Source organism: Myripristis murdjan, chromosome 11 (assembly GCF_902150065.1).
Source record: "Myripristis murdjan chromosome 11, fMyrMur1.1, whole genome shotgun sequence".
NCBI lineage: Eukaryota > Metazoa > Chordata > Actinopteri > Holocentriformes > Holocentridae > Myripristis > Myripristis murdjan.
In genome coordinates, this window is record NC_043990.1 from 18,449,699 (window position 1) to 18,464,698 (window position 15,000).

Sequence of the window (15,000 nt, forward strand, 5' to 3'; positions counted from 1 at the left end):
TTTCTCTCTGTCTCTTTCTCTTTGTCTTAATATCTGTAGTTCTGCCAGCGTTGGTGGACAGGCTGGGTGATGGGAAGGACCAGGTCAGAGACAACAGCCAGGCTCTCATCCTCCGCTGTATGGAACAGACAGCCTCGCCCATGGTGAGACAAATACACACAGACACAAACGCACACACATAGAAATCAAGATGGCATCTTGACCATATATAAAATCATACAACGAAGCCTTTTGTTCAATATAATACACCAGGCATGAGCAGATGTAATATGTAACATGACATATAACATGACATCAAAGCAAATTGAGTTATTTTTCTTGCATTTGTCACTGATAGAAGGGTTTCATATCACTTTGAATGAGGGAAGAAGACCTCTCATTAATGGGTCACATCTGTCATTCAGGAAAATAATTGACCACGCTGGTTTTGTGTCATAGTTTACTGCACTTGTGGTAGATGACAGAAATGCTACATACTGTGCAATTCATATCTTTTGTATGGATATCAACCTGCTGAGTTGGACTGTAGAGTGAGGAGTTATAGGGCATTAATCTACTGGCCCAATGCATTAATTAGATGGAGCTCAGAAGCAGAGAACCACAATATCCTCATCAATAATACATAATCACAATAGCTGATGTGTGTCCTGGCTCCCTCTTGTGGATGCTCATGGAACTACATGGTACCTATTACAGCCCTGCTCTGATTTATGTAATCTAGACACACGTATTTCCACAGATTGGAGCCTCCACTGTAGTTTGTAATCTGCTTAGTCCCTAATGAGTTGCCTGCAGTAACTTCTCCTGCACATACCTGCTTTGTTAACTCTGCCTGCCTCTCATTCTCTCCCTCCATCTTTTTCTTCTTCCTCTGCAGTACGTTTGGGAAAGGTTGGTTCCTGGTTTCAAACACAAGAACTTCCGCAGTAGAGAAGGCGTTTGTCTCTGTCTCAGTGCCACCCTCAGCACGTGAGTAACTTCCTCCTTCTGGTTTTTTATCCCTGTATGGGTTAAATGTCAAAGAGCAAATGGAAAAATTCATTGCTATTATTGACAGGCGTGTGTTTTATTTTGGACGACAGTTGGTTTTCTTGTGGAAAATAGTCCCTACACTGATCCTTCTTTTTTTCCTAAATTAGCTAGACAGCATTAACCAAGAGGCAGAGTTGGATGCATCTGGTTAAGATGAATAACTAGTTAAAAGTCAGAATGTTTGTCTTTATGGTACTTTTGAAAAGCGTTGCCATTTATTCTTAAAATTTGATCTTTTTTAATGTCTGCATGGAAATCTGCATGGAAAATGAACCCAAATCTTGCTGCTAGTAGTATAACCTGATAATAAGATCATAAGAAACTGGTACTGGTACTTATTAAAACTGCAGCCCTTTATTTCTTATTATGATTATTATTTTCATTTTATTATTTCATTTATTTATTTATTTATTGAGGGAATTTTCCACATCCCTAATCCCATACTGGAGTCCTATTTTTTGAGCATGTGATGTAGAGTTTAAAAGAGCGCAGCACGTTGGGGTGGAATGTTTCCTTGGACTTGTGACTGCTACCCTCCATATGCATGTCCCATTTTGTTTGTTTAACAAACACGCGTGCACACACACTCACACATGCACATACAGCCTCTCTCTGCAGGGTTAATCCTCTTATGTGTTGTTATGACTCTGTAGAGGTTGGCACACATGCAATGGATGGCACCACCACTCTCATCATGTGACACTACAGTCAAGCATACTTTCTCTTGTTCAGTAATATAGGGTGCTAAAAATCAGCCATGAATTTGTCCAAACCTAAACACGTGTGCTCTCTTGCTCAGCTGTCAGACCTTATTAAAGGCTCTGGACTTTGTTTTCTTTTGTGTGTGTGTGTGTGTGTGTGTGTGTGTGTGTGTGTGTGTGTGTGAGAGAGAGAATACTGGGACTTGGACTAGAGCTGACTGTACTTAGCGCTGTGTTGCTAAACAAAACCATGTCAGTCTGTTTGCTGTTTTTCCATAAGCCCCAGCAGGTCCAAGAGATCAATAAGATTATAAGGTCAATTTACATGGCAAATCTGGGCTATTAGAATCATAGTGCTAATTTTAGCATCATTTTGCTAATAGACAATGACACTGTTCTGGAAAATGCTAAGCTGCTACCTGATGGCAAGGCTAAAAACGGTGCCGAACTAAGCCTCAGTAGGTTGAGCAAAACATGGCACGGGAACGGCCCATTTCAAGGGTATGTTATTTTCACATTGCAGGCCACGCTGCTCCAGATTTTATATTTATTTTTATTTTTCCTCACACAGAGAAATAAGCAGCAAGTCCTAGGGTTTTAGGGCATGTAAAACCATTCAAAACTTCAAGCAGGTTTCACAACACACACAGTCTTCCCTTTGAAAATTGAATAGTTGACATTTTTGTGGTATTAGGTTTTCATCAGGAAGCAACATATGATATTTGATATTTGATTTGACTTCATGAATAACCGTCTTCCTGTCTGTTTGTCTGTCAGGTACGGTCCCCAGCCGCTGAGCCTCAGTAAAATAGTTCCCCATCTGTGCTCTCTGACTGGAGACCAGAACCCACAGGTAAGAAGCAGAGCACTCTGGGGAATATGGTATGTGTGTGTGAGAATGTGCATGTGTATGCGTTTTAATGGGCTCACTGTTTCTCCCTTGTCTCAGTCTGTCGCCAAGCTTGTGTTTTAGCTCTCAGCACCCGGAGAGTGTTGGCAGCGATCTCATGGCAGCCCTGTGATTATTACTGTTATTAGTGAGGAGATGGGCTCTATGTAGCCTCAGCCCAGCCAGCTTTACCACTGAAACATGAGAACCACCACCCAGCCATCAACCCACACACCGCTTGATGCTCCGTGTGTGTGTGTGTGTGTGTGTGTGTGAGAGTGTGAGTCTGAAAGAGAGAGAGAGAGAGAGAGAGAGAGAAAGAAAGAGAGAGGTTGGTTTAACCTCCTGTGGAGTTGCACCCCAGAGCTGAAATCTGCTCCCATCGCCTACCCAATGATTATCTACCCACATACTGTCCTGACCAATCACCATCCTTGATAGGCCCGCCCACCCTCAGCCTCACAAATTCTCTTTAACAGTATCCCACCATCCAATCATTGCAGCCCTCGCAACAGACCAAGCAAATCAAATGTCTAACACTGTGAATATGAGTTTGGGCCCTCAAGGGATAATATTTTGGTTACTTTGTGTGTGTGTGTGTGTGTGTGTGTGTGTGTGTGTGTGTGTGTGTGTGTGTGTTTTGAACCCTGAGTCTTTGTAATACCAGTCAGTGGGGAAAGAGGGTAATTTGTTTGTCAGTATGGAAAAGTGTGGAAAATTAACCCATATCTTGCTGCGTTTAGCACAACTGGAGCTGACATCTCCGGTCCACACACACATCAGAGATGAGACAGTATGAAAATTCACAGTTATCATGGCCAAAATTATCACTGCTTTTAGTATTTTTTGCAGTATTCCACTAACTTACCCTCAGCTCTTTTATAAAGGCCAAAATATGACAACATTTGACTTGGGGTAAAAATCGCTTGAATGCTTTCACTACCTTCTGTCATGGATTATTGAAAAGAAAAAGAAACACACTCATGCCCACCGACCCCGCCCACCAATTTTCACCCCATTCCATTTGTCCGTATGTTTGTTTGTTAGCAGGCTATTCCAAAACGTTATCAGCAGATTTGCGTTAAACTTGGTGGTAAGGTTGGTAGTGGGGCAAGGAAGAACTAATTAAGTTTTCACTATTATTGGTGAAAGTGCGGTGTGGCAGTGGGTGTGGCATCACATAAAAATACATGTAACTTAAATGAATTCACACAACTTTATTATTTTTACAGCGCTACACTCAACACCATGAAACTATGTACAAATGAGGAACTAATTCACTTTTCACACCGATTGGCCAAAATGTGTTGTGCCAGTGTGTGTGATGAACATTTGGTGAATATCCGTCATGTGGGATTGGCAAATCTTGACAGTTGTTTATTGTTGGCAGAGGTATACGCTCTACTGAGTGCTCTCTAGTTAAATTTTGAAAGCTGAATAATATATATATTTCATTATGATTTATTTTAAAACTGGTTAGTGTTTCACACCTAACACACACATACACACATGGGACAAACATGGTGCACCTGTGTGTGTGTGTGTGTGTGTGTGTGTGTGTGTGTGTGTGTGTGTGTGTGTGTGTGTGTGTGTGTGTGTGTGTGTGTGTGGAGGGGTAGTGTGCATATGCATATATTTGTCGTGGCCTTTAAATCAGTGGATGTGTCCTGTCCGTAGGTACGCGAGGCCTCCATCACAACACTGGTGGATGTTTATCGTCACGTTGGAGAGCGGGTCAGAGCCGACCTGGGGAAGAGAGGACTGCCTGCTGCCCGGTGAGTCACTCTGAGTGTGTCTGTGTGTGTGTGTGTGTGTGTGTGTGTGTGTTTGTGTGTGTCAGCGTTGATCTCTGAGCACTGATGGCATTTGTGACTGCCTGTGTGTGTGTCTGTGTGTGTTTGGTCAAGCAGGGATGGGCTGTGTGCAGACGGCCTCTGAGTCCCGTGGCCTTGGCACTCTGTCTGTCCCAAGCCACACCATGCACCACTCTGCCCCTCACACACACAGAGACACTTTATGTAGAGCACAATGCTGACTGACTGGGAGGAGGGGGACATGGGGTTCAGTGGGAAGGCATAGAGGGAAGTGTCCAAGTTCGGGAAAATAAGTGTGTGTGTGTTTTCAGTGTGCAAGTCGTCGTCTCCAATGAGGTCCATTGAGTGGTTGCGTCCTTCTTTGGTCGCCGTGGTTACATGAACTGGGTTGAGGGTTATTCTAAGCACACAGCCTCTTGCTCTCACTCCCTCTCCCCTCCTCCTTCCCCTGTGCGTGAGACCCTAGCAGCAGCGGTGTTGTATGCTGAATCTGACTTACTGCTCAGTATGAGTCCTGTGTCTGTGAATGCTGGCGAGGCCATGTGTGTCATATGTTGCGCATATTAAGCCTGTCTGTCTCCAGTGCAAACACGGCGTCTGTGTGTGTGGGATTTAATCAGACTGCTGTGGGAGCTGTGCTGATGTCCGTCTGCTTTGGGTGGGATATAAGCGGCGTCTGACAGATTTATGATTTTTGTTCCTCATATCACTACTGGCACTTTATTCTGTAAGGCTTAGAGTATAGTAGGGTTGAATGATGAGTAAAACAAATTATATTACAGCTGTTTTCAGATATTGCAATTTTAGTGGGAATACTTTTTTTTTGCACAATTTTCCTTTGCACTGAAAAAACAGTTAAAATGATGATGACATGATATTTGCTGGGGTCTAAACAAGCATGTTTTCTTCTGTCTGGAGAATATGTTTTATAGGTTAGGCGTCTCTGTAGCACCACAATACTTCATTTATAATGGGATTTTGTCATGCTGCTCTGATTTGAATATTGCTTCTGGCAATATTGGGATTTTATTTATTTATATTGCAATAGCATTTTGATTTGGTCATGGGTGCACAAAATGCCAAAACCAGTATCAGTGCTCAAGCTAAAAGATAAGTTAAAGAGTAGCTTGTCAAATTGACACGTTTAAAAACACTTCATTCCTAAAAAGAGAATTTTTAAAGTCTCGATTAAGTTGGCATGCTCTTATTTTTTCAGCCCTAAGATGTGATGTGCAGCCAACATGAAATTATAAAGAGTAAGCATACCTTTTTATTGTTCATTAATGGTATTAGTACACCAGTATGTAAGCCAGGTTGAAGGGGTCCGCATGTGTGGGTCTGCGAGAGTTCTCCAGTGTTTTTGGTTCAGCTGGCCGGTGGAATGCAGGGCTGCAGCCAGGGTCTTGCTGACCAGATCACATATCAACTCTTAAAAGCTGGCATCAGATAACGAAGATAGAGAGGGGAGACTGGTGGGGGGGGTGGGGTCATGGGGGAGAGAGACAGACCAAGAATGAATAATGGGGAAAAAATTACATACTGAGGAAAAACAAGAGATTTTTGACCCCTGTACAAATGTCCAGTCTGTTTGTTCTATACCTTTCCTCTGTGAAATTGTGCAAAGCCTTGATGGGAGTGACAGACAGAGAGTAGGAATGAAGATGAGAAGCAGAGGAGAGTATGAAGATGGGATGCTAGAATTAAGAAATAGGAAGGAGGAGGTAGGAGTGAGGGCGAGGAGGACAGACGGAGGGCTGGAATATGGGAGAGGGAGAAGCAGAGGGGGAGGAGCAGCTTTGCTCTCTTTATCTCTGCCGCCAGCGCTACAACCCCTCCCCCTATGAAGTGTGTGTATGTGCACACGCGCCTGTGTGTGTATGAGAAAGAGAGTGTGTGTCGGTGGGTCAGGGAGGGAGGTTATGTAAAGGGTAACAGAATCTCCTCGCTGCCTGTCACACAAATTGCCCCACTCATCTCTCACACACACATGCACACAAAAGCCTACCCAAGATTTAACTCTTTGCTCCCTGTGGTGTTTTTTCCCCTGTGTGTGTGTGTGTGTGTGTGTGTGTGTGTCTGTGTGTGTGTGTCTGCTTTGTATACAGTCTACTGTAAATGTATGACAGTTGGTGGTGCGTTGTCGCGTGCCTGTTTCATGCTTTGGTTTCCCACTGTGACTCCCCCCTCCCTCCCTCCCTCCCTCCTTCCCTCCGTTCTTCGCCGTTTTCCTCCCTCCCTCTCGGAGCCACTGCACCATGTTGGATACAAAGAGCTGAGGGGAGCAGAGGACCGGAGTGTGTCACTAGCATGGGAGCTAATGCAACGCTGCACAGCAACCCATTGATCAGCTTGCTGGGAAACACAGAAGCAAATACATACCAGAGCCTTGGCTATTTCTGAGCACAATAGGCAAATTAAAATGCTAATGAAGGGCAGGAAACCGTGTGAGAGCGTTGCACGGCTGAGGAACCCGTTGCAACGCTAATCGTCACTTTACCAGGAGTGGCTAAGCTGTCTGGCTGCTTTGGAACAACCCCCAGACACAGACAGACAAACAGAGAGGACGGTGTGTATGGCTCTCATTCTTGTATGCACACATTCATCGGGAAGGAGACACCAGGGCATGTTGCTAGTCATTGTGTCTGTATTGTGTTTTTGCTGTGTCAGACGTGTGTCGCCTGTAAATGGCATTACTAGAACGTGTGCAAGAGCTTTTGATTAGGGCAGAGCTGTTGTTTAAGGTAGACTGTCTCTAGACTGGAAGAGATCCATGCCTCATTAGCGTGGAGTCACATGATTGAACAGATCTGGGGTTTAATTATGTGTGCGTGTGTGTGCGCATTTGTATTTGGTGCTTAGTGAGATGTTAGAACTCATGTTTTATTCCTACCACGCTTCAGCCATGACAGACACACCCACCAATAGAAAGACAGACACATAGACAGACAGGCAGTCCACATGTGCTGCTGCTCATGCTGCTTTCACTTGGGATTCACAGCACCTTCTCTGTCTCTCCGTCAAAGCTGTGTGTGTGTGTGTGGGTGTTTATGTGCATATACGTGCAATTTCTTTGTCATGATATTGTGAATAAACAATGAAGGTTTGATGTGTGTGAGCATGGAGCCCCTAATATACTGTGGCTCAGTTGTGCCTAATTCTACAATTAAAGTGATTTTGCGGGAGTTGGTGTGTGGATGTTTTGCCCTAACCTTCCTTTCTCCTCTCCTTTCTTTTTCTGTCTCTCTCCACAGGTTACAGACGATATTTAGTCGTTTTGATGAAGCCTTGAATTCGGGCAACATGGCTCTCAGCCCTAGTCACGGTCAGTCTCTTTTCAATTTTTCTATTGCTTCTTGTCCTTCTGTGCTTTAGGTGTGAAAGTCTCAGAGCTACCAAGTTGGAGTCATGTTGTCAAGGAGATCTTGAACGTGGTCAGGTGCCAGATTTGAACTCTGTGTATGTGTGTGTGTCTGTGTGTGCGTGCATGCGTGCAAATCTTTATTTGCTCTTGTGGTCTTCTGTTGTGTGTTGCCATGAGCTCCTGTAAGGCATAATAGGATTAATGATCTAATCTAATCTGTGAATGTTGGGTGCTGTGGGCTTTTCGTCAGGTTTTCCATGCTGCTGTTTGATGGCAAACTGTCGTCAAAGTGGAGCTGTAGGCTCAGCCAGCGGTGTTTTACTGTGAACTGTGAGTTGTAGTTGTATTGAGAAGTCTTCTTAAAGTGATATATGTCTTCAGCAAAGGTTTTTTACTTGTCGCCACTCAATCCTCCAACATTAGCTGCTCAAGGGATCTGTTGATGTTAATCTCATGCTCATGCTTCTCAAATAACACAAACAGGCAAAGTTATCATTCGTGATCTAGAGGGAAATGGTATGATCCACTGTTGGTGCATGTTTTCCTGCTTGTATATGTGTTAGAAGTTTAATTTCCAGACTGACTATTTGTTTAACAAAGCAGAAAGTTCTGTTAGTTTCTGTCATGGTACATCCACCGATTTAAAATAAAATCTTCCGGTGTTAAATGTTATTTCTGGGGACTCGTTCATCGACAGATTGCAACAGGACCAGATTAATATATGACAGTTACAAAAATAAATATGCCTGAACTTTTTGGTTTTTTAGCAATTTAATCTATTCACTGTGAAAAAGAATTATGCACTATTAATTTTTTTAACTGAAGTGGGGAGACCAAGATAATGACTTTATTTCCATAGTTTTTAACTTCTTCCCTCAAAGATGGTTTTGTAAGTTATGTAATTACTGAAAGAATTGACAATTCAGCCCCAAATTAAAAAGAAAAAATCTGAATACCAGTGGCGCATATTCATTCAGGGACGGCTGATGTAGCAGGGTCAGTGAGTCGTGATGAATTGGTTGTGGCAGCACAATAGCAGCTCTGTGTATTACGAAGTTGTCAAAGTAGTGTTTGCAAACACTTGCATACACAGAGCAGTGGGTTATTATAGGTTGAGAAAGTTCCACAAATCTTCCTTTCCATCTTTTAATCCAACTCATCCGGGGGAAATGTAAAAGCATCCCAAGCCTAGATCAGATGAATTATGGATTGTGTTTGGCTTCCAGCCTCACTTATGTTATTTTTGTGCTCAGTGTAGGCAGGTTAGTTTTTGGTCAGTGACTGCCTGGCTGGTTGTACCTTTAGGCTGAACTGTCACTTGTAGCTCTGTCATGGTGTTTGGTTCGCAGATGGCTGCTGGAGCTTGTTTACTTGGAGAGAGAAAGAGCTCCGAGGGCGTCTAGGGGGTGTAGTTGCCATGATTCTGTCTCTGGTACAGCACGGGGTGGAGACTTTTTGCTCGGGGCTCAAAATAATTTTTTGCATCTGTAGATTGTTGGAGTCTGTAGTTTTGTACTTACTACAACCAAGTAATAATTTATCTCTCTGCCTTTTAGCCCTGTCTGTGTTTTTTTGTCTTGTAAGTGGTGCTTGTTGTTAGAGTTTATATGAAGTTGATTATACTCCTGGCTAGCCACTTTGCGTTAACAATGATGAGAGAAAGAATTTGTATTGTTGGTGTCATAGAAATAAACAACCACCAGAAAGTTTGAAATCTTTGGTTAGTTCCTGTGAGGAAAATGGGGAGTAGTGTTGGTATATAATTGGGTTGTTAAAGCAAATCTGAATACCGTATTTCACCAATTAATCGCCGGGCCGCAAATAGCCGCCTGGCTCTTTTAAACGCCTGGGGTCTGCACCCATTTTGCGTATTAAAAGCCCACCTGAATAACCGCCGGGGCAATTATTTGCATTATATTGAGGTAACCCAAAATAAGGCTACTCACCTTATTTTTGCAGAAGTAAACAGTTAGCCGCACAATAACTGTGCGGCACTTCCGTTTTCTGTCAAAATAAGAGAGCTAGCTAATGTTAGAAAAAAGGGTGTACCCTGTACGGTTTGTATGGTTTGCACTATGTTTGTATGTACAGATATGTTTATGATATTGATATTTAACCACAATGTAACCACATCATGGTTAAATATCCTCATTAGTGTCTCCTTACACCCCTGGGCTGGTAATCCAGAAAACTGTATTTCTGTCTCTCCATTCACTTCCATGGCACAGCAGAACAACTACCAAAATAACACCTGTGGCACAAGTGGAGTATGCTATATGAAAAAGAACAACACTCACTTTTTTATGTAATTACAGCTATTTGTGAAAGTACTATCAGTTTTTTCTTCCTGATGCAAATTTAGGACTTTCCTGCAGATGTAACCTGTTGCATCTACTTTTCTATTGAAGTAGGAAAATAACAAGTGAAAAGCTATTAAATTTCCCCAAAATTTCCTCCCTTTTTTAATGGCATAATCTGCTTTGTTAGTTTTCTCTTATGCACTAATAGTATTATTTTGTAAACTGTTTTGCTGTGCCATAGAAGATAGAAATACCATAGAGGATAGAAATACAGTACAGAGAGAGATACAAATACAGTATTCTGGATTAGCAGTCCAGGGGGGCATGGAGCAACTAATGACAATATTTCACTAACATGTGGACTCCCAGGTAACTATACAACCCAAAACTCTAGCAAATTTCAATTTTGCTTTTAAAGGGCGCCCACAGGAGATGCAGCGTCCCCAAACCACCACACTCAGTACCTATGTTTGGCACTGATCAGACCTTTCTTAAGTTATTTTTACATACACTGCATTTACAAAATGAGACAGTGCACCTTGCTTCCTTGAAGCATCCTGCTAAGTAGTTCAGAAACCACATTTTATTCACATCCTGAGACTAATAAGTCAAATGACTCATCTGCCTTAATCTCTTCACTGTGTCAGTTCAGTGTTTTACTGTATTTATCTCTTACTTTTAACATCTTGCTTTCACAGAAGCTCTTTTAGGCACAGGTGTTGCATGTTAACATCAGCTGTAAACACTATGATACTTGCACTAGATAACTGTTCTCAGTTTATGTATGTACACTGTATCTGTCCCTATCAATTAAACCATAAATTAAAATAAAAAATTACACTACTAACTATCGACAGAGGCGGACAGCCCAACTGTTTTGCCACATTGTGTGATCGTGCTACACCTCAGCAATTTACAGTATAATTTATTTCAAAAACACTGACTCCCTTCCAGCTCCAGGGGCTGTTCTGGCATTGACCTTGCTTGAACATTTCCTCACACGGTTGAATATAAAAAAATCCACAATAGTTTTTATTATTTATTTTTCATGACAACCACTGGTTGTTATTTTTGGCTACTTCAGAAGCTGCCTTCACTGGCTAACACACATCTCCTGACTTCCTGGGTGTGCAGGCTCAGCACCCGGCATCCACAGGGCTCCTTAGCCTTGCTGTTCGATGGCTGCTAGCTTAGTGGATCTAAGCTTCTTTCTTTCATTGGCCTCAGCTGCTGCTTCTTGCCTTGCCACAGTCAGCTCTACCAAGTGAGCAGCTGGCTGGGAGTAAGACCACAATACTAGGTCAGGTCTTAGGGTGGTTCAGCTTTCAGTCCCAGAACTGCAAGTGGTTCTTATTTTGCTGCATTCACGTCCTTACTTTTTTTTTTTGCTCTGGAACAATTATGTCTTGACTTTTTCCCCTTTTTAAGCACAAGTTTGAAGCTCTGATAATTTGATGTATCTCTATTACATTCCTCAACTTGTTCCTAGATAAGAGGTGGCAAATGTTGCATTCATCTGTTTTACACACTACATTTGTCAGCATTTAGCCCATAATTGGTTCTGTTTTTGGCAACAAGATCTGTCAAAAAGGTCACTGCAAGGCCAGTTACGTCAGAATACAATGAGCATGCGTGTGGCTCTGGTGTTTTCCTCTAAACGCTCAATTATACTCACAACGTGACCTTTGAGGACAACACACAAACTCACACCATCAGCTGAAACACACACAAACACACTTTTTTATTGCTCTCACCACACATCTTTTCTCAGCCGGCTCTTGACAGGTTTGCTCTAAAGGGTTTGAGGCAGCTGCTGCTGAGACAAGAGGGTAGGGGGAGAGCGGGAGAGAGAGGGATCGAGGGAGGAAGCTGACAGAGATCTCGCAGGAGCCAAGTCACAGAGCTGTGCCTGTCACTGCCTCTCCCAGATTCACCGTGACAGAGAGAGAGAGAGAGACAGAACAAGGGAGGGAAAGAAACAGATACAGAGCAAGGGAGAGAGCCAGAGGGAACAGAGTGAAGAGAGGGAGTAGAGACGAACAACGCAGAATTTCTACCCATATAACATACTTTAACCATGGCAGTTGGCGATGACGATGATGGTGAGTTTGTGTGTGCGTGTGTGTGGTTGATCTCATCTGCTGGTGAATGCTGGCAGACGGACAAAGGCTTGTCGGCATATGGCTTTAGAACAAAAAATCAGCTTAGATTTCAAGCACTCTCACCCTAAGTGCTCTCACTGAGATATAGGTTACATTGGCGTGTGTGTGTGTGTGTGAGAGAGAGAGTGAGTGTGAGGGGAAAACGAGCAAGCTGGGGTTTGTAAAATGTTTATATGTGTATGTCTGTGCAGTAGAGTAGCTGGACTGTGCAGCATGTTTTTGCAACAAGATTTTTATACTGGCCCAGCCGTTGTACACATGTCAGTGCCTTGTGTGTTTACATGCTTACATGTGATTGTACATATGTGTGTAGTGTAGACATGCATGTGTAAAATGTGTGTGTTGGTCAGACACTTTCTTCAGATTCAGTTTTATTGTCTCCATGTTGTTTGATTAAGAAAGTGAACATTTTTTTTTTTATGTTTTTCCTGTAACTCCGACTATCAATTAATTTTTTCAAACCAGGCGAAGCAGTGGTTTGAAGGAGACATTACTTCCATGTTGTTTGATTAAGAAAGTAAACATTTTTTTTAATGTTTTTCCTGTAATTCCGACTTTCAATTAATTTTTTCAAACCAGGCGAAGCAGTGGTTTGAAGGAGACATGACTTCAGGCAGTATGACTCTGCCAGTCCTGTCTGTCACTCTTCTGTCTCTCTCCCTCTCCCTGTTCCAGTAATATTAGGTCAGGTGTGAGCTGGGAGCCCTCACTGACAAGAGTTTGTTTGGGAGTTCACTGGACAGACACTGGTGTGTGAGTGTGTGTGTGTTTGTGTGTATATAGGCCAGTAGAAGTGTATTTCTGATTTTTGAAGCGTGTTTGTGTGTTAGAAAGTAAAGCATGTCAGTGCTGCTGGCGCTTTCTTCCGCTCTTATTTAAAGTTATTTGGGCCTTTGTGAAACAGTGTATCTGTAAAAGCAAGCAAGCACACACACAGACATGCACGCACACAAACACACACAGAGTTGCTGTAGGAGCCCAGAGAACATTCAGTGCATTCCAACCTGACTGTCAGTAGCAGCTTTCATTGCTTGCATAGCAGTGCGATGTTGACAGGAACACACACACACACACACACACACACACACACACACACTTTCTCTCTCTTTCTGTAACGCACTTGCAGACATGCTCATTCTGCTTCAGTGCATCTCCGGCTATGCCAACAAATCTGTGACCCCGTTTCCATGCTAGGCTGGTTGCCATGACAAAGCTTTCATTTGAATATTATGGTTTATCCCTCTCCCTGGCTTAGAATTGGGGTCTTGCATTATACCTGTGTGTGTGTGTGTGTGTGTGTGTGTGTGTGTGTGTGTGTGTGTGTGTGTGTGTGTGTGTGTGTGTGTGTGTGTGTGTGTGTGTGTGTGTGTGTGTGTGTGTGTGTGTGTGTGTGTGTGTGTGTGTGTGTGTGTGTGTGTGTGTTTTCATTTTCTGCTAAGGAGCTCGTTTTCCCTGAGCTGGGCTGGAAGTGGAACAGTCTGTGTCCTATTAGAGAATCCAGGCCTGAACCTCAAGCCTCTCTCTCCCTCTTTCTGTTTTTCATTCTGCCTGACTGCCTCATACACACCTTGAAATTTTAACATCGCTCTTCTTCTTCAACATGGCTGACACTCACCAGTGTTTTCAAAGAAATGGCCACAGAGTAAAATACATCTCAATCCCAGCTGTTTTGAAGTAGAATCAACAGCCGTCATTATCTCTTTATTTGCACATGGTAGTCTGATTTCTGTGTTAGAAGTTTCTATTATGCACTGAGTGACCCTGTAGGCAGCTGCACCAATTCATCACCACTAGAAATTTGATGAAGTCTGCCTGTCTGTTTGCTTGCGATTCCATTAACACAATCTGGGAAAAGCATGGATGACAACAGGAAAAAACTTTTAGCTGTTGGCTAAATGGACGATGACAGTTTCCAGCAAACATGGATTCATGTCAAATGTGACATGAATCCAACGGAGACGGTCACATCATCAGCAAATTGACATTAATCATCAAAATACAGTTAAAATGTTGGACATTGGACAGATATTAGGGCTGGGCAATTAATTGAAAATAATCGAAACCGACATTTAGGGCCCTTAACCAACATAATCCTGCCCATGTCAGTTATTCCGGTTACCACACCACAACACGTCACATCACAAAATGCTCCAGTTTTCATCGTAAACACAGTCCGTTCCTCAAGCTATAATAATCGGTAATAATAGTTCATTAATCGTAATCGAGGTAAAATGTTCAATTAATCATGATTTTGATTTCTAACCTAACCCTAACAGATATGACAGATCAATGTGGTTACGAGCTATTGATTTGCTGTGTTGTTTCATCAACTGTTAATCTGTATAGTGTATTTTGTATGGTATGTCATGTTTGTATTCTGCAGCTTAGTCATTAACTCTGCACACCCACACTCTCTTACAGTACTCTTTGAGTTGACATCGTTGAGTTGTACTTTGAGGTGACATCATTTTTTGTTCAGCTTTCCTATAAAGTTGACTTGGACTTAGCAGGTTTCTGCAGTAATCACAGAGGGTTTTGTTGATTGTGTTGTCACACATACCTGTTTGTTTACTCATGAGCTTGTTACCCACCACTGAGTTGCTGTTGTGTCATTACTGACCAGCTTCTTCTTCTCACCCATACACATCCCCTCAGAGCACTGTGCAGTGTTTGCAGCGATGTCATAGCGTTTTTGGTCTTTGGCATGCTGCCGTGCACACAGCACACAGTCACATGGTCCC

The 15,000-nt window shown here is 42.7% G+C and overlaps 1 protein-coding gene across 6 annotated transcripts in view; it reads left to right on the forward strand.

Annotated features, from left to right (window-relative positions):
* clasp2 (cytoplasmic linker associated protein 2) overlaps positions 1-15,000 on the forward strand; it is a 66,598-nt gene that overhangs the window by 14,531 nt on the left and 37,067 nt on the right. For all 6 annotated transcript variants that reach the window (XM_030064478.1, XM_030064479.1, XM_030064480.1 and 3 more), the window contains exons 3-7: positions 40-143; positions 878-969; positions 2,511-2,586; positions 4,300-4,397; positions 7,688-7,758. In XM_030064478.1, coding sequence (XP_029920338.1) covers positions 40-143; positions 878-969; positions 2,511-2,586; positions 4,300-4,397; positions 7,688-7,758 — 441 coding nt within the window. The remainder of the gene's footprint in view (positions 1-39; positions 144-877; positions 970-2,510; positions 2,587-4,299; positions 4,398-7,687; positions 7,759-15,000) is intronic.